This window comes from Nannobrachium achirus, assembly GCF_963921795.1.
Source record: "Nannobrachium achirus genome assembly, chromosome: 22".
In the NCBI taxonomy this organism is placed as follows: Eukaryota; Metazoa; Chordata; class Actinopteri; order Myctophiformes; family Myctophidae; genus Nannobrachium; species Nannobrachium achirus.
This window is the reverse complement of record NC_137829.1, coordinates 20,079,070-20,096,824: the sequence shown is the minus strand read 5'-3', so window position 1 is coordinate 20,096,824 and position 17,755 is coordinate 20,079,070. Positions and strand designations below refer to the sequence as shown.

At 41.6% G+C, this 17,755-nt stretch overlaps 2 protein-coding genes across 2 annotated transcripts; one reads left to right on the top strand and one right to left on the bottom strand.

The window, feature by feature from the left end:
* Positions 1–205: 205 nt before the first annotated feature.
* On the bottom strand, positions 206–2,958 carry LOC308307474 (uncharacterized protein; the record flags this gene model as incomplete). The annotated part of the gene is made up of 3 exons (XM_080752739.1): positions 206–457; positions 998–1,197; positions 2,781–2,958. The coding sequence occupies 3 exons, from the start codon at positions 2,956–2,958 to the stop codon at positions 206–208; spliced, it is 630 nt and encodes a 209-aa protein (XP_080608865.1).
* A 775-nt stretch (positions 2,959–3,733) lies between these two features.
* sap18 (Sin3A-associated protein) lies at positions 3,734–6,812 on the top strand. Its single transcript, XM_080753298.1, has 4 exons — positions 3,734–3,940; positions 4,413–4,522; positions 4,908–5,030; positions 6,044–6,812. Exons 1-4 carry the CDS (start codon positions 3,863–3,865, stop codon positions 6,204–6,206), a joined length of 474 nt encoding a protein of 157 aa, XP_080609424.1. The 5' UTR covers positions 3,734–3,862; the 3' UTR covers positions 6,207–6,812.
* The last annotated feature ends 10,943 nt before the right edge of the window (positions 6,813–17,755 follow it).

Below are 17,755 nucleotides of genomic sequence, written 5' to 3'. Positions count from 1 at the left end.
AAAAAAGAAAAAATAGATTAGATTAATTAGACGAATTAGATTATAACAAGTTTTGAATAGCAGCCATTTGTAGGTGACTTTTCAGACCGATTTTGAAGGAGGCTAGGGATTTGCAGATTTTGCACTCCTATGGGCCTGCGGTAGGGCGTTCCGCATGTTGGTGGTATAGCAGGGGAAAGAATTAGTGCCTTTTTTAGAGTTAAATCTACCTGAGACTCTGGTTCTCTCTCTTGAGGGCTTTCAGGATGTCCTCAAAGTTCAGCACCGGCACCACCACGTCCGATGATGACTTCTGGGCAAACTTTCCCCTTTTGCTGTCACTCGCCAATTCCAGGTCGTCATCATCATCATCATCATCGTCGTCGTCGTCGTCGTCGTCGTCGTTTTCATCTCCATCGCTGCTGGCAGACGAAGAAGCACTCTCCTCCTCCTCCTCCTCCTCTTCACGTGCCTGGGTCTAGGGGTGGGCGATATGGAAAAATACATTATCACAATATTTTTCCAAGCAGTATCACAATAGACAATCTTATCAAATGTATTTATTTATTATCAAATCTTTTCAAATTACTTAACAGTACAACTAACCTACAAGGTAACGAAAACTAAAAGAAAAAAGAGTAACCATTTAGACCAGTGGTCCTCAAAGTGGGGTCCAGGGACTCTCTGGGTTCCTTTTGGGAGGTCTAAATTGACCCTTACAAGTATGTAACTCAGACAGTTACATACTTGTAAGGGTACATACTTGCAAGTGTTTAATTTGTATACTTATACTGTCAAGAGTTAAAGGGAGACCTTGACATGTTTGAGAACTACTGATTTGGACCAAAAGGCAGATTTAAATGAATTCTGCAATGAATCTCTGCATTAACAATTCAACAGGATTTTTTTATAAGGCTCCCTCATTGTATCACAACATACGATATCTCTGAAAAGGCATATCGTGAAGACATTGTATCGTCTCTCAACTATATTTATCACCATAATCACTAACCCCTACCAGGGTCTGTCCATGTTCGCCCACCAATGACCTGCCTTGGCCCTGGAGGAAAAGCAAGGCGTTGGCAGCCTCCACTTGCGCTTCCTGCTTGTCTACCAGTTCAAAAGCACCAGGTTCCTTCATCTCTGGGGACAAGGAGGGGGTGGCGGTGAACACAGAGGGGACATAATCTGGTGACCGCGGGTTTTTCACCTGCTTACCTGAATGCACGGAGAGAATAAGAAAAAGGTATGGTGGTCAAAGACAAAGAGAATGACATTGCATCATACAGGTAAGCAGTACATATCTGCTACTGTTTGCACCTTAACCTCACTTTTTTTGTTATATATAAGTAAGTACATATACCTGTGTCCCGCCCGTCCGTCCGTCCGTCCGTCCGTCCGTCCGTCAAAGACCCCCAAATTCATACTACACATTAGGCCACAATCTCACATTTTAAATGAAGTGCCATGCTTTTATTTTCAGAATTTTAATGAATGCAGAATTATGCGCAGGATGTAATTTGCTGCAAATTAGGGGACTTCGTTAAATTGACAACATTATCCAATATTTGATTTAAAAATATAGTTCCTCTCTCACACACTTCTGCCAGTGTCCCAGTGATCACCCACCATGTGCCAATGTTGGCAACCGTGCCTAAGGTTGCCTACCCCTGGATTAGATAAAGTACAGAATTCTAACTGCATTAGGCTATATTGTATAGCAGCCTATGCTATGGGGAGATGACAGTGGAGAGGCTGACATGATCTGAACATTGAGTCAGCCACACACAGGTAGGTGTAGTAGTTCATTTATTCCAGAGTTGGAAATTAAAGTTAATGTTCCAGGCTTCTTTCCCCTCTGGACTGTAATTTGTGGAGCTGGAGGAGGAGGAGGATGCATCAGCGTACGTACGACGGTGTCGCTCATGCAATTCATTGTCAGCTTGCAGATCTCTTCTTTTTTGGTTTGAGATATGGGATGGGATTCCATATCACTAGGGTTGCACTAACAGTGCAGCGGCAGCCTATACAATTCGTATTTACAGTGGTGTAAAGTAACTAAGTACATTTACTTAAGTAACTTTGACTTTACTTACTTTGATTCCACTACATCTCAGAACCAAATATTGTACTTTTACTCCACTACATTTATTTGAAAACTTTAGTTACTAGTTACTTTGCAGATATAAATGATTATATTATAAAACATACATTAACCACTTTAGCCCATATTTTATACCTTGGCTATTTGAAAATAGCAGATCTACAAGCTCACAAAGTGTCCCGTTGTGAGCTTGTAGATCTGCTATTTTCAAACAAGTAAATTTATACCGGTAATTGTACTTTAATTGTAACAGAGTATTTCTACATTGCAGTATTGATACTTTTACTTTTCCACCACTGCATGGGAGTACAGTACAGCCTATAGATACAAAAAAAAAAAAAAAGCACTGGTGGAAAAAGTAGTATACATTAAAACTCACATTGTAATGTATACTTGAGTAAAAGTATCAAAACTGCAATGTAGAAATACTCAGTTACAAGTAAAAGTCCGGAATTCAAAAATAAAAGTAGGCTACAAAATGTTTGTGTGGAGTAAAAGTACAATATTTGGATCCGAGATGTATGGAGTAGAAGTAAAAGTATTGGAAATACTCAAGCAAAGTACAACTACCTCAAAATTGATCTTACAGTAACTAAGTAAATCTACTTAGTTATTTACACCTCTGTTCATAAGGAACTGCGTACGTGTGTGTGTACCTGAGATGGAGTGCTACAGAGTATTGTTGTTAGTAGTGTACCTGAGATGAAGTGAGTGCTACAGAGGCGGCTGCCGTCGTTGGGCAGCCATCCCTCCCGGTTGACGGCGGCGATCCACCGCTGCTTCCTCTCGGGGTCCCGCGGGAAGCGGTAGAAGGACAGCGTGGTGCCCGGGGTCCTCCTGTTCCTGCAGCCGGACACCACGCACGTGTGAACCATAGTATGTTAACTTATAAGACCCTTCACTTCACCCACTGCATAGGAGCGTCGTGGTGGTGATATGTATGTGTGTGTGTACGTGGTGGTGGGCTTTTGACTCCCAAAATGGTGGTCGGACTGGTGGTGACTAGACGAGAGAGAGAGAGAGAGAGAGAGAGAGGGGGGGAGAGAGAGAGGGAGGGGGAGAGAGGGAGGGAGAGAGGGAGGGGGAGGGGGAGAGGGAGGGGGAGAGAGAGAGGGAGGGAGGGAGGGAGAGAGAGAGAGAGAGAGAGATGAAAAAATAAAAACACGCTGAACCCTAAACCTAACCATAACCCAAACACTATAATACAACCCACTAAACTCACAGAAATTATAACCTCAAAACCCTGTCCGCCTGACTGAAAGGCCTGCAAAAAAAGTGAGACCCATTCGCAATTTCGTCATTCAGCTGTGACTCTCGGACCAATCCACTTTGTAATTGAATATCCGGTATCCAGCGGATACGGAAATAGTCATTTTGCGTGCATGTTGTGGGTACGTGGAAAGTACCAAATACGGTAGGCGGGCTCCAGACAAAGATCTGAGCACACTGAGTAAATATAAACCAGGCTGGTTTATTTGTTACGTTTTGAAATGTGTTTCTTTTGTATTCATGTATCTATATAATTATTAGTTTTGTCTTTATTTGTATGATGTTTTTTTTCGTGTTCATTTTAATGTTATAATAATTGAACATTTGTGCTAAAGCCCCCTAACGACGTCATCAGCATGCGCCTTGTGTATGTTGTTGGCGTGCAGGCCTCGTAAACGGCGATCGATACATTTGTCTTAAAAAACGACTGTTGTTGTTGGTTTAGGGTTAACTTTAAACTATTTTCTTAATTTTCTTACACGTTTAACCATTTTTCCTGAGGTGCGTGCAATGATGGCTGTGGTGGAATCCAGGGTAACACAAGAGGAGATCAAGAAAGAACCAGAACAACCGGTGGACAGAGAGAAGGTTGGAGCTTCCCACTCATTCCTATTACTTATTTTCCTCAAGTAAAAGGACCCTTTTGGAACCCTGGCCTGTATACCTTTTTTGTATTTGGGATGACGGTATATATAGCCTACCCAAATACTAAATTTACTAAATTAGAATACCACAATGTAGTAGACGTTTTGTAAGATAGGTGTGGGGGTGGGGCGTTACAAGTCAAAGTCCTGTATTAAAATGTGTACAAAGTTTATAGCCTTGGATCAAGACTAGCTCTGGTTCATGTCTGTTACTAATTATAAATCAATCAATAAAAGAATGGCTCATTTCACAATCATATTATTGGATTATATAATTAATTCGTAGTAGTAGCCTAGCCACAAATGTAATCCACTGTAGCGCTGTACAAGACTGACTTAATGAGGTCAGAGTTCCACAGGGAAGTCCCGCTGTCCTGTTGAGTTACATTCCTGCTTTGTGTTGTCTTTCCAACCAGACATGTCCTCTTCTGCTGAGGGTCTTCACCTCCAATAGTGGCCGACACCACAGAGTGGATGAATTCACCAGAGGCAACGTTCCTGCAAATGAGCTTCAAATTTACACCTGGTAAGTTACCTGAAGAATCTTTTCAACTTTGTCTTTTTTTGTGTGTGTGCAAGCTCTCAACATTTAATAGGAAAAGAGAGAGTAGAGAAAAAAGGAACACAGTGAAATAGTACACTATACAAAGTCCAGTATACATTAGGTGCATGGTCAAAAATACTTGAGCCCTGGATAGATGGTACAATGGAAGGCAGCAATCCTTGTGAAGCAAGCTTGTACTGTGAATTGTGAATGTGAATTTACTGATGCACATTCAAATCCTAAATGTTAATTTAACTCAGCCAGATTGTTACCACAGCTGGTGTTACTTTCCTGTGTATATGTAGGTTTCGATTCATGCTCCTTTGAGAAGATGGTTTATGATTTTCTCTGCGTTGTTTCCTCACAGGACGGATGCCACACTGAAAGAGCTGACAAGTCTTGTGAAAGAAGTGTATCCCGACGCTCGGAAGAAGGGCACACAATTCAGTTTTGCCATAGTCTTCCCCGACCTGAAAAGACAAGTCTACAGGTAATCTGTACAAAGCTGTCGACCACAGTGGCTGGAGTGCACGAGTTCCAAAACACGACAGACACAGAATTTTGTAATCCGCCCTCTTTTGTCAAACAATAAAACAAACGCTAGGTAGTTAACTGGCCACAACAAACCTTACAAAAATACACCATATGGTTCTCTCACCTTGTTGTATACTGTATATATACACCAGGTGACTAAGAGCGAGTCCACAGATGCATTTTCTAATATAAACAATAATGAACATAAACAACAATGATGTGTGAATACATGGTAGGTAGTAGGTATCAATGTGTGAGTGGAGTGTGGTGTATGAAAATAAAGGCAGGAACCTAAACAAATTCAGCTGCTCACTGGAGAGAGCAAAAGTTGTTTGTTTGTGTGTGAAGTTCTGTGAACTGTGAATGAATGAATGAATGAATAATTTTATTTTCGTGTCTGGCTGCCTTTCACAGCCCATCCCTTACGGGATTATTCAGACACAAGTTGTGTGTGTGTGTGTCCAATCACCTCCAGGTTAGGCCCAGTTAGTTAATGTATGTGTACAGGAACATGTATACAGGACTGTACATTACTTTGACTGTAACTGCAAATGATGTAGTGAGCTTGCACAAAACATTTCGGGCTGTATTTTGCTTGTCTTAAGTACCAGCTCTTATGCCTTAACTTTAAAGTCTGTCCATACTGTCCATACTGACCACCAAACCTTTCATCTGAGCGTTCCGACTTCCCGATGTGCAGCTTTCCGATCTCTAATTCGGGGTAATGCTTCTCAGAAGATGCAAGTGATTTTATTTTGTAGTTGAACCGAGCCTTTCAGACAAAAAGTTTTACGGTCGGAGACGGTATGGAAAGTTAAAGCATAAGAGCTGGTACTTAAGACAATGAAAATACCGGTACAGCCCTTAACTTTTTTACACCTGCAATCGTTTGATGTGACAATGAGTTTATTCTGATTCTGAAGTGAATTAGAATAGTTTTTTTGTGACACTGCCTTCTTTGTGTTTCAGAGTGAAAAACATTGGCAACACTGTGTCAGGTCAGAAGGGCACAGATGACTCTATGACGCTAAAGTCCCAACGTTTCAGGATTGGGGACTATTTGGACATAGCAATCACCCCACCCAACAGAGCCCCGCAGGGTCCCATACAGGGTCGTATGAGACCCTACTAACGTTCAGACTACAGCGAACACCTGCCTTGAGTTGTGGATTGAAACTGGTAACCTTCTTATGTGGAACAGTCACTCTAACCTGCTGGTGACAATGTTTATCCCCCCACACTGACCTTAAATTGTCTGAGGAGTGCTTGGCAGGGATGTGGTTTTTATATTAGCCGTTTAGATACACAACTCGTATTTGTCTCTCAAGGTGCAGTGACTGCAGTCACACCAGATGTGATAAAAATGATCATGTCGCTCTGTTGCGTTCACACCGGATGCAACAGTTCCCCCAAACACATTTTCCCCTCACACACACTGACAACAAAAATATATGGACACCTCGATTTGTTTTGACAAGATAATATAAATTCGTACAAATCGTTTCATGTAAATGTGTCTGAAATGTATCATTCACGTGATTTTGTAAATACTTTGAAAGAAATTTTGCTATTTTTGACAAAGTTATGGCCGAAGACTTTTACTTTTTACAATTGCCTCCAAAATGTGCTGAGCTTATCGTACCTGCTGATTCAAACTAAGCTTTTCTACATTTTGTGTAACTAAGTCGAGTGCAGACACAACTTTTCTGTTGGAATGCTGTGAATTAAAATACTTTATTCATACATTAAAATTTGTATGCATTTAAAACGATTGATTATTTTGATGATCTTGCAGCTCAAGAGTGCAAGGCCCTAGACTAGCATGTAATGTTTAAGTTAATGTTTAGCATACTCGGTTATACATTATCTTGAAAAGGGAATTCAATCTTTGACCAATTCTCTTTTCCCATACTGAAAAGCATGTTGAAATAGAAGCCATTGTTTGCATTGATACAAAATGTAAAGGTTTAAAATCTTTTTTGTATCAATTGCCCAATATGTCACTGAAAGGAAATGTTCTGATCTTCCACCGATCCCTCCTCTGAGATGGAGTGAGTAGGCACAAATGGTGCCATTTTATAACAAGCATTAGTGAGGACCATTCATACAAAGATAGGCTGAAAATAAATGAAGTGGTCCTTAAACTGCACTTGCATCAAACCCCAGGATTACCGGATGTATTACAGTTAACATCAAGAGCCTGGACGGGTAACCAGATAGACAAGCGTTTCTCAAACATCTTCATGATAAGATGATTGATGTTAAGCCGCAGACCTCCATTTGAAACTATTTAGTGCCAGGGATGCCCATAACAAAAAAAAAATTGTTAGATTAGCTTTTATACGGAATTCTAAAACCATACTGTAGTTTGGGACTGGGAGATGACATTGAAGATATTATGAAACCTATGATTATGTCACTTATACCACTGAAACCCCCTCAAGGACCCCAGATGGACCCTACCTTGAGGACCACTGCGATGGATGGCTGTGTACCACATGGGCTCCCCAGTCCAATTCCCTACTCTTCGCATATACTGTCCCTCCACATGTACCTGTACAGATTTAAGGGTGGGGAAAAAGGGCTCTGGCACCTATGAGAGGGTACGGTGGAAAGAGAACCATGTCTGGAGTTTGCCCGAAGACAACAGTTACAGCAAAAGTGGGAAAATGTTTTGTCGTCTTATAAGATATAGTACAAATTTACTTTATTTTTTACTATTTACTATATATACATATCTCTCTTAGTTTCTTTATCTCTTGACATGTGATTTAGGACTTTTGTTTTGGGGATTTTATGCCTTTATTGATAGGTATTGGTACTATTCAAGTAAACAAATAAGGGGTTCATGTTATAAAAAAGAATTGTGAATTAAGTCCGTAAAAATCAGTCACTCGATGAAATTAAATCCTTTATTAAATCAGGGACAACTTTAAAATTGCAATTACATCAGTGTAAGAGCTAAATTAGTCTGTTTTCTGAAGTCAACCTGTTTTTTGGACAGAAGACCAACTGTATTTGTACACTAGGATTATCCCTCGTTCTTTTTACGTGACCGAAACGCTTGCCTCCTTTTACCATACCGCTCCTAGCCCCCGCCCCCACCTCCCCGCTCTCTTTCTGTCCCAGCACAGCGCACACCGTACGTTTTACATTATAGACAATGATCACTCACAGCACAATAGAAATTAGAAAATAACAAATGTGTGCTGTAATAGCAGTACGCTTCACCAAGCTAGTGATTGTGGCAAACGAAATTGGGACTTTTTGAAATTTCTGCCATTATAATCAGAGAAACACAAGAATAAACGACACAAGGATGAACAACAAGCAACACATTCAAGATCCAGTCCAGGTGTTCAGTTGAGGACCAGCCTGTACTCAGAGTTCATCCCAAAGCCTCTGACCCTCCTCAGTCTGTTGAGCTCCGTGAGGCAGGGGAAGTAGACTGGAGCCGGTCCGACATGGTGAACTCCTCACTGTCATCTGCAGGGGGCACCAAAGTGCAACAAATGGCATGGATTATAATCAGACTGAACGGTGTGTGGACTGTGGAGCACACAATATCCCATCCCTCTCCACTGATAACAGTTTGTGTGTGTGTAGTAGAGAAAACAGTCGATCTACAAGCTCACATGTTGCACGGTGACACGCAGTGAGCTTGTAGGGCTGCCATTTTGCAGTACGTTTTAAAGTGAAAGTGGTTAAGTCTGTCTGGGTCCATTATACATATTGAACCAAAGTATTAACAAGAGCTTTTGACCATTAGCCTCGGAAACCCAGGCTTGGATCCTTTGGAATAGGTTCTCCCCCCAAAACATCAGCCATCAAAGACTTCCCAAAAATTGGGGATCAGCCCCATGGGCTCAGCCTCTGCCCCAGACAGACAAGAGCTGGACTGGTCTTTTGTTGTGACATTCTTGTTGTAAACCAACTCCCGAGGTGAAATTGCTCTGTCACTTGAGATGATGTATCCTTTACAAAGTGACACGCCAGACGCCAGACAAGGCACTGTATATTTATTTCACTTCCAGCCCAGGTTCGAGCCAGGCCCAACTTCAAGGACTGCTGAATGACTAATAGCTGTCAAGCGTATTGCTCAAGGAATCAACTGCATGTCCCCCAGGACTTCAAACTAGCAAAAGTAACCCCCTGCATAAAAAAGGTAGCAAACTAGACCCTGGAAACTACCGCCCGTTTCCATTCTTAGCTCCATATCCAAAGTCATGGAGAAAATAGTCTACGAAAAGATTGCAAAATATCTCGATGAGAATAATCTGATTTACGAGTTCCAATCTGGATTCAGAAAATCTCATTCCACTGACACATGCCTTCTCTATTTGACTGACCAAATCAAACGCGAAGCGGATGACGGCAAATATAGCGGCATGGTCATGATCACCGGCTTCGACTGCTCTCTTCGCATTCAATCCGACTTTTTCACCATTTCTCAGACGTTTTAATGCAGAGAGTATGCACTGGGTATCCACGGAGGAGTATCCACGGTATCCTGTTCTCCGTGCACTTTGAAGTACGCATGCGCCGATATCTCTCGCCTTGAATATTATTCTCCTCAGGGGAATCGAACCCAAACCGTGGGTTTGTTGCATCCGTGCTCTACTGACTGAGCTAATGAACGGATGAAGTGACTCCTTTTTTGTGCATTTATCTATGACGTGGATAGTGGGGTAGGCGTGGATAGTGAGGGACTGAATATTTACTATTCTGTCCATAACGGCACATAACTCGGTAACCACAGACCGCGCCGCTCCGTCGGGGTCTGTGGCGTGGAGCGTTACACCGGGGAACAGAGCATATTTGGCATCTGGTTCGAGGCTGGGCTTCACCTCAGGTTTTATTTTTGCGCTCCTCTGAGGTTGACCACTAGATGTCGACATTTTACTACTAATATCTCTGCATTGGCATACTGGATATCCAAGTATCCTGGATACTTTCTGCATTGAAGAGTCTGAAAGCACGTGAATATTTCGCATTAAGTGCGTTGATATCATTCGAACCAGGTGTCATGATGGACCTCCAGAAGGCTTTTGACACCGTAAATCATTCTATTCTGATTGAGAAACTAAAAGCCATCGGTCTTGACAGCGCAGCAGTGAGTTGGATGCAATCTTACCTGGTGGGGAGGGAACAGGTGGTGGAGATGAACGGTACCCTGTCCCCCCCCCCCTCCCAGTAAGCTGTGGTGTTCCTCAAGGTAGCATACTGGGGCCTCTGTTGTTCCTAATATACGTGAACGACATGGCATCTGCTTGCGACTGCAACCTGTTCCTGTTCGCGGATGACTCGGCTCTCCTAGTCTCGGGCAAGGACCACTTGCAGGTTGAAAAGACACTTAACTCTGAACTAAGTAAGATCTGCACATGGCTTAACGACAACAAATTATCAAATGGATCAAATCATAACCTCAAAAAAGTCGATAACTTCACAATCAAAGTGGGTGACAAGGTCATAACACGAAAAAACGTAATCTCTTACTTAGGATGTATCCTTGAAGCTAATCTTTCCAGCGAAAAGATGACTTCTAAAGTAATAAATAAAATCAACCAACGAACTCGCTTCCTACAGAGGATTGCCCCAATGGTCAATTTCAACACACTGAAGACAATAGCTGGTGCAATAATCCAGCCCCTATTTGACTACGGAGTTCACGTATGGTATCGTGACGCCCCACAAGCCCTTAAAACTAAACTCCAGACAGCCCAAAATAAACTAATTAGGGTCCTGCTTAACCTTCCCTATCAGACTCACCTCACCGCTACTCACCAGTTAAGAGTGGGGTGGCTCAGAGTAGATGACAGAGTACAGCAACTTGCAATGGGCCTGGTGTACAAGATACACTACACCACTATGATACCCAAGTACCTGTCAAAATACTCTATAAACATTAAGGATGTCCATAATTACAACACCAGAGGCAGCGCCACAGATCACTTCCAACCCAGAGTCAAAACCAACAAAGGGTCAAACTCGTTTTTCTGCTATACCACCAAAATGTGGAAAGCCTTACCGAAGGCCATAAAGGAGTGTGGATCACTAGCATCCTTTAAAATTGCCCTGAAAAACCACTTACAGGCAGCAGCCGTTCGCAACTGGTAAAAAAACGAACCTAGCCCAACCCTACCCTCCCCTGCCCCTTCTTTGTATATACTTACTGTTTGTTTAGACTTACTGTTTTCTTTTTTCTTTTTCTTTACATATCTACTGCATAGTACTGTGTTCTATTTGTCTGTCATTCAATGTTATATGAGATACTTTAATGGTTTCCTGTGGAAATAAGCTTAGTCTTTTCATGGATCTCCTTTTAGTAGACCTTGTACCAGTGAACTGTACCGTCATGAAACTGTACCTTTTCCTATGCAAACTTCTAATAAAGTCTTCAATCAATCAATCAATCAATAGGCCTACTGCGGTTCCCAACCTTTCTTGAATCATTTGCTCACTTGAAATTCTTCATGGCCCACCTGTCCGAACCACGTCGCACAGGTTCCCATTTATCAGTAACACAATGAAAACTAATTGTTAACACACAGCTTCAAACAGGATCAACGTTATTGACTCCAGGCAACTTCAGCGTCGCTCGCGGTTTGGATTAAACTTCACCACGCTAAAGATCAAATCTGCGCCCTTCATTCACTGCAATGTTGTGAACACAACGCACGGCGGTAAGTTCAATGTATTTAATAGTGGTGTCCGATGTGTTAAAAAAACAAAGATTTTAAATTAATGTTATTGTCAATATAAAAAAATGTAAATCGCAATACCGTATAAGTCGTGATTCAAAATTAAACATAATTGAAACCTACAGTACTATGCAAGTAAATACTTTCCACAAGGGGGCGCCCACTGGACTACTGGTCCGGGTGCATACCACTTAGGCATTGCCACATAGGCAATAGGCATGGATGCCTGGGGGCGTCAGCGGTTCAATTCTCGATCCGGACGACCTTTGCCGCATGTTATTCCCCGTCTCTCCCCCCATTTGAGGCATAAAGGCATAAAAGCCCCCCCCCCCCCCCCCCCCCAAAAAAAAAAACGAATCTTTAAAAAAAAATCAAACCTCGGTTCGAAGTAAAGCGGTGAACTTTTATTCTATATATTCTAGAGCTATGAACTCTGTGATCTATACATTCATCCAATTCTGAATGAATGAATGATTTTATCAGGAGGGCCGAATTGTCATGTGAAGCTTGACCAATCCTCAAAGTATGGTCTCATTGGACATTTGTAATCATCCAATCATCAGACCGGGACGGTTACACACATATTCTGGATGTACGGGACAGATAAAACCTGTTCATTCTGGACTGGAATGACCATATATGGACATGAACGGGACACACAAGGGACACACACGGGACGCACATGTACGGGACAGATAAAACCTGTTCATTCTGGACTGGAATGATCATACATGGACATGAACGGGACACACAAAGCCACTCCTTGGAAGCGTCTTTCACCGCTTAAAAAAAAAAAAAAAAACACAATTGGAATTGAATGTGTAAACATTCAGTTACCGGATCATGGGCCCTCTGAACTCACACTCTGGTTACAGTCAGTGGTGCTTGTTCATCAAGATGACATCGTAGCTGTCGGGCAAAAAGACTTGTATTGCCACATTTCATCTTTTCATAAATTAATGCCCCATTTGATTTCATACGTCGTCGTATGACAGTATCATGCAAAAGTACCCAAAATAGCCAACGTACAAGCTCTAAACGTGTCACATCTGAGCTCGTCAATCAGCGGGTTCTTTTCTCCATTTAGTGAAAAGGAACGGTTTTGGACATACATTCTGCCCGACCGAAATGGTATGCTTGAATCTAGCGCTTAATCAGGTTACATTTACAGCAGTTGAATGTTGAATGTAGTTGATACAGTGTAACACAGCCCTGGGTGTCAACTTACTCTTCAGTTAATCTAATGTTGCCACTTAAGCTGGATCCTTTTCAGATAATGCATTGAATAAAACACATTTCATGGTCTGTCGCTGCCACATTTAGATAGCGTTGCCGCCAGTGGACAGTGACAAATTACCAATTACGCACGTGCGGTGTGCATGGAGGAATGGACGAAACCATGCAAATGGACAATAAACGGCAGGCCGGACATGGGTCACAGAGTATGGGTCACAGAGTATAGAGCCTGGAACGAATGCTTCCATGGTTAGGGGTTCTATTCCCAGTGAGACCCGGTCATACCAAAGGCTTTAGATAAAAGCCACTTCACTTAATGGCATTACACCAAATGTGTGTAATTGTACGAGTGTGCAGCCAGCTGTAGCTGTAAAAGAGCATCTGTCCTTGGACAACATTCTCTTGATAAATGACTTGTGTCCCTGGAGGGAGCCACTGTCCCTGTGTCTCCCTCTCACCAACTAATCCGTCTCTGTCTTACAGAGAACAGGGTGTCCCGTCTAGAAGGGATAGTGTAGGGGTTAAGACACCTAAAGCCGAGCGCAGACTGAAGATTCATAAGGAGGGGAAACCGTTTTAAGCCTGAATCACTTGCGTTGTGAGTGTAGGCAAATTTTCGGCATGCCACACCATCATATGACGGAGCACACATTTAAGCATTAGAATGTTGCGGAGACAAATTGAGGTGGTCTGAATTGCAGGACCGTTTTATTTACTCCTACTGTACTATCTGCATTATGATTTTAATAACTTGCAGTTGCACATTATTATCATTGGAATTCCTAGATCAGTGGTTCTCAAACCTTTTTTACATTTCAAGGACCCCCGTAGTGTACAGATTATCCAAATAGACCAGTAAGACACAGGTGCGTAATTTTCAGTTACAGACCTGAACCGATAGGCGAGTTATGGATTATTGGACAGCAGACGGGGGTAAAAAAAGAAAAAAAGAATTTCTAACAATTAAACATATGGCCACTGCTTTGAAAACCAATCCCGACACCGTCCCAATGTGAAGGACCACCCTGAAACCTGGTTCTGCAATGCAGTCATTTAAATCTCAGAGGCGTTTCCAGTTTTGTCCCATTCATTGAATTGAAGTTAGACGCATCAGCAGGCAGATATCTCCGATACATCCACCCCTAATTTGAGGATTTACCTTGTTATTGGGCAGAAAACGGCCCACCATGCCATGCGTTGACACTAAGGGTTGCTCACCTACCCCTGGCAGATAAGTTAAACCTTCTGGCAGGTGGTGTTTGCTTTCAAGTTGCCCGACCGGGCAAGTGCTCGTTTGAAAGGGCACACATCTATAAACACAACACAAGATCTTGTCTAAACACCTGAACGTGGCCAGAGCGCTCTGTCTTCTGGTCTGTGGAATGTAGAAGAGCACAGTTTTAACTGTTGCTACATACAGTAGTCATATTCTTAGCTACTGTATGTAGGTATTTGCCATAAAAAGTTAGGTAGAAAATGTTAAATTGAACAATAATTCCAATTTTACCTATCATTTTATAATTAACTATTTACTTTCCGGGCAAGTGGGAATGAACTTTGAGCAAGTAGAACATGACCTGTAATTGCCCGACAGGCAAGTGCCTCTGACACCTTAGTGTTAACCCCTGCATGCTCTTCCAACTAACCGTGTTGATTGTCCACAGCAGCTTGGTTGAGCTTTTGAATGGCCTGGTTGAGGCTGGACAGAGGCATCCGACTGTAGGAGTTGGGCAGGCGCTGGAACTCAACCTGCGTCACCTCCGATATGACCTTGGTTCTGGAACAACATTACAGACAAGCCCAAACACACACATTTGTATTGCTATACTTAGTTGTGAGGACAACAACATTTTTAGCACTGTAAGTTTATAAATACAATCTTTTTGCCTTCTCTTTTTTAACTCTGACCCTAGATCCTGAGTTGTATTTAGTCGTGTGCCGGTGTCGCACACCAAAAACAGCAATACCCAACCTCTAATTATAAGCACAACCTGACCATTTTTCCTAACTGTAAGCCTAATTCTAAAAATATTTCGGAACCATAAAAACAATTTCAAAATTGTCCTCACAAACCAGTCCATTTCTCAAATTCCACAATACTTGAGGGGACATTTGGCCCTCACAAAGCAAAGCAAGACACAAAGATCTGAATAGAAACTAGAAATACTGTTCCTTCGAAACAGTGTGGGCTCGCTTCCAACCCAACAAATAGGATACTTTAAGGTACTGTAAGGTACAGTACCTTACAGTATTGTACTGTACCTTACTATACTGTACTGCACCTTACTGTACTGTACTGTACTGTACTGTACTGTACTGTACTGTACTGTACATTACTGTACTTTACTGTACTCTAATGTAATGTACCTTACTGTACTTTACTGTACTCTACTGTAACTTACTGTACTTTACTCTACTGTACTGTACCTTACTGTACTTTACTGTACTCTACTGTACCTTACTGTACTGTACTTTACTTTACTCTACTGTACCTTACTGTACTGTACTGTACTGTACCTTACTCTACTATACTATACTGTACTCTACTGTACCGTACTGTACCTTACTGTACTGTACTGTACTTTACTGTACTCTACTGTACCTTACTGTACTGTACTGTACCTTACTGTACTATACTATACTGTACTCTACTGTACCGTACTGTACCTTACTGTACTGTACTCTACTGTACCTTACTATACTGTACTTTACTGTACTCTACTGTACTTTACTGTACTCTACTGTACTTTACTGTACTCTACTGTACTTCACTGTACTCTACTGTACCTTACTGTATTGTTTTGTACTTTACTGTACCTTACTGTACTGTACTCTACTATACCTTACTGTACTGTACCTTTCTGTACCTTACTGTACTTTACTGTACTCTACTGAACCTTACTGTACTTTTACTGTACTCTACTGAACCTTACTGTACATATTCTATGTGTTCTAGAGGTGTATATTGAGTGCATATACTGTAGGTTAACAATCCCAGATCACATCTGTCCTCCACTATGTCTATAACCAAGGCGTTCTTCTATGTGGCCACTCCAGACTGAGGAGTGGAGCATGACTTTTATTGTGTTTGTGGATCTGATTTGAAAATGCATTGGTTGTGATATCTCCCTGACAACCAACAACAACCACTAATACGGCTGATTGTCCCTGCGGGTTCTAGGATATATACTGTAAATCCCATTGCCCGGGATCCTAAAACCTTATTCTTTTTAAGTAAAATTTCTAAAACACTACAAAACATGTCTCAAAGACAAATACAAGCAAACGTCTCCACATTAACACAGTGTGATGGCTTGGACCACAGCCACACATTGAGACAAGACTCCGGATATCCATATTCACATTAACATTATATTATACCCTTTTGTATTGATAGATGTACTAAAATACCTTTTTCTCTTTGTGCAGTGTGTTCCTGAGCATGGGGGTGGAGCCAGGATGGACCATACCAAGGCACTTGATTGAGAGGGGGGGATGGGCATTGGTTTGGTTTTGTCTAGTTATGGTTAAGTTCTGTCCTCCCCTATGTGTATTTATTGGTTTGGTCCACCCCTATATAAGTCCCCTCATGTCTCAGTATGTCAGGTCTGTTTGTTTAGTTCATTTCCTGTTTTGCTGCACTGCACGTTAGTTTCAGTTATAGTTATGTTTAGTTGACCTCTTAAAGGGCCCTGTAACTTTTGTGTTTAAATCTTCTGTTGATTATTTGTTATTTTTGAAAATTAAAACAAACTTGAAGTTTGAAAACCTGTTTGCCTTGCTTTGACTACTCGGTCCCTCACACACAGTAACAGTTGTTTGTGTGTGTGTGTGTGTGTGTGCGTGCGTGCGTGCGTGCGTGCGTGCGTGCGTGCGCACATTGTAGATCAACTTCATAGCAGTATTAAGTGGTCCATCTATGTTTTTTATTAATAATAAAATCTGCAAAGTAACAAGTAACTGAGGCTGTCAAATGCTGTATTTATAGTAGAGTATATGTAACCAAAATGGAAAGTAGAGTAAAAGTACCTCAAAATTGTACTGTAGGTACAAGTACTTGTATATACTTGAGTAAATGTACTTGGTTACTTTGCAGCACCACTAGCCTTACATTAAGACGCATTCTGCCGAGACTTTTGCATTGTCACTGCAGGGGCAACTTATGTAAGGCTACAGCACCACAGAACAGCCAATGACAGCCAAGCCTTTAATCACAGCTGTGTAATCAGTAGAGTGGAGAGGGACATTTATTTATAGTTTTAACTATAACTATAGTTTTATACATCACACAGCTTAGATATTTGGATCAAATCAGAGAGCAGACCTGTGTGAACGCATTGATATAAATAGCATATCTGAAGTGTGAATATTGCAGCCACAGCGCCTTAATATAAACATGGGTCCCTTTCCTCTGTCTCACGCTGTCCCCACTCACTAAACCCATTGGAAATGCATTGGGTGCTTAAAGTTAAACATTTTTATTTTTTTATAATTATACTACAAAACATTTCAAAAAGAAAAATACACGCACACTTGTCCTCAGTAAGCTGAACACATAAAAATTTGAATGGTGTTGAAAGGTGTAAGCGTTTAGGAGATGAATCGCGCCAAAGTTTTGAGGAGATACACATATAGCTATAAATAAATAATGAAGATAACATACGTGTGCTCGCCTTCCAGGCGAGCCCACAATTAGATGCAGAGTTTTCGTTTTGTATCCACAAAGAACATTTTCCATACTGTA

What these genes read in the sequence shown, in the direction of transcription:
- sap18 (XM_080753298.1), top strand. Translation starts at nt 3,863, where the DNA reads ATGATGGCTGTGGTGGAATCCAGGGTAACACAAGAGGAGATCAAGAAA. An exon ending in AACCGGTGGACAGAGAGAAG is followed by an intron (nt 3,941 to 4,412) that starts GTTGGAGCTTCC and finishes CTTTCCAACCAG; the next exon opens with ACATGTCCTCTTCTGCTGAG. An exon ending in GAGCTTCAAATTTACACCTG is followed by an intron (nt 4,523 to 4,907) that starts GTAAGTTACCTG and finishes GTTTCCTCACAG; the next exon opens with GACGGATGCCACACTGAAAG.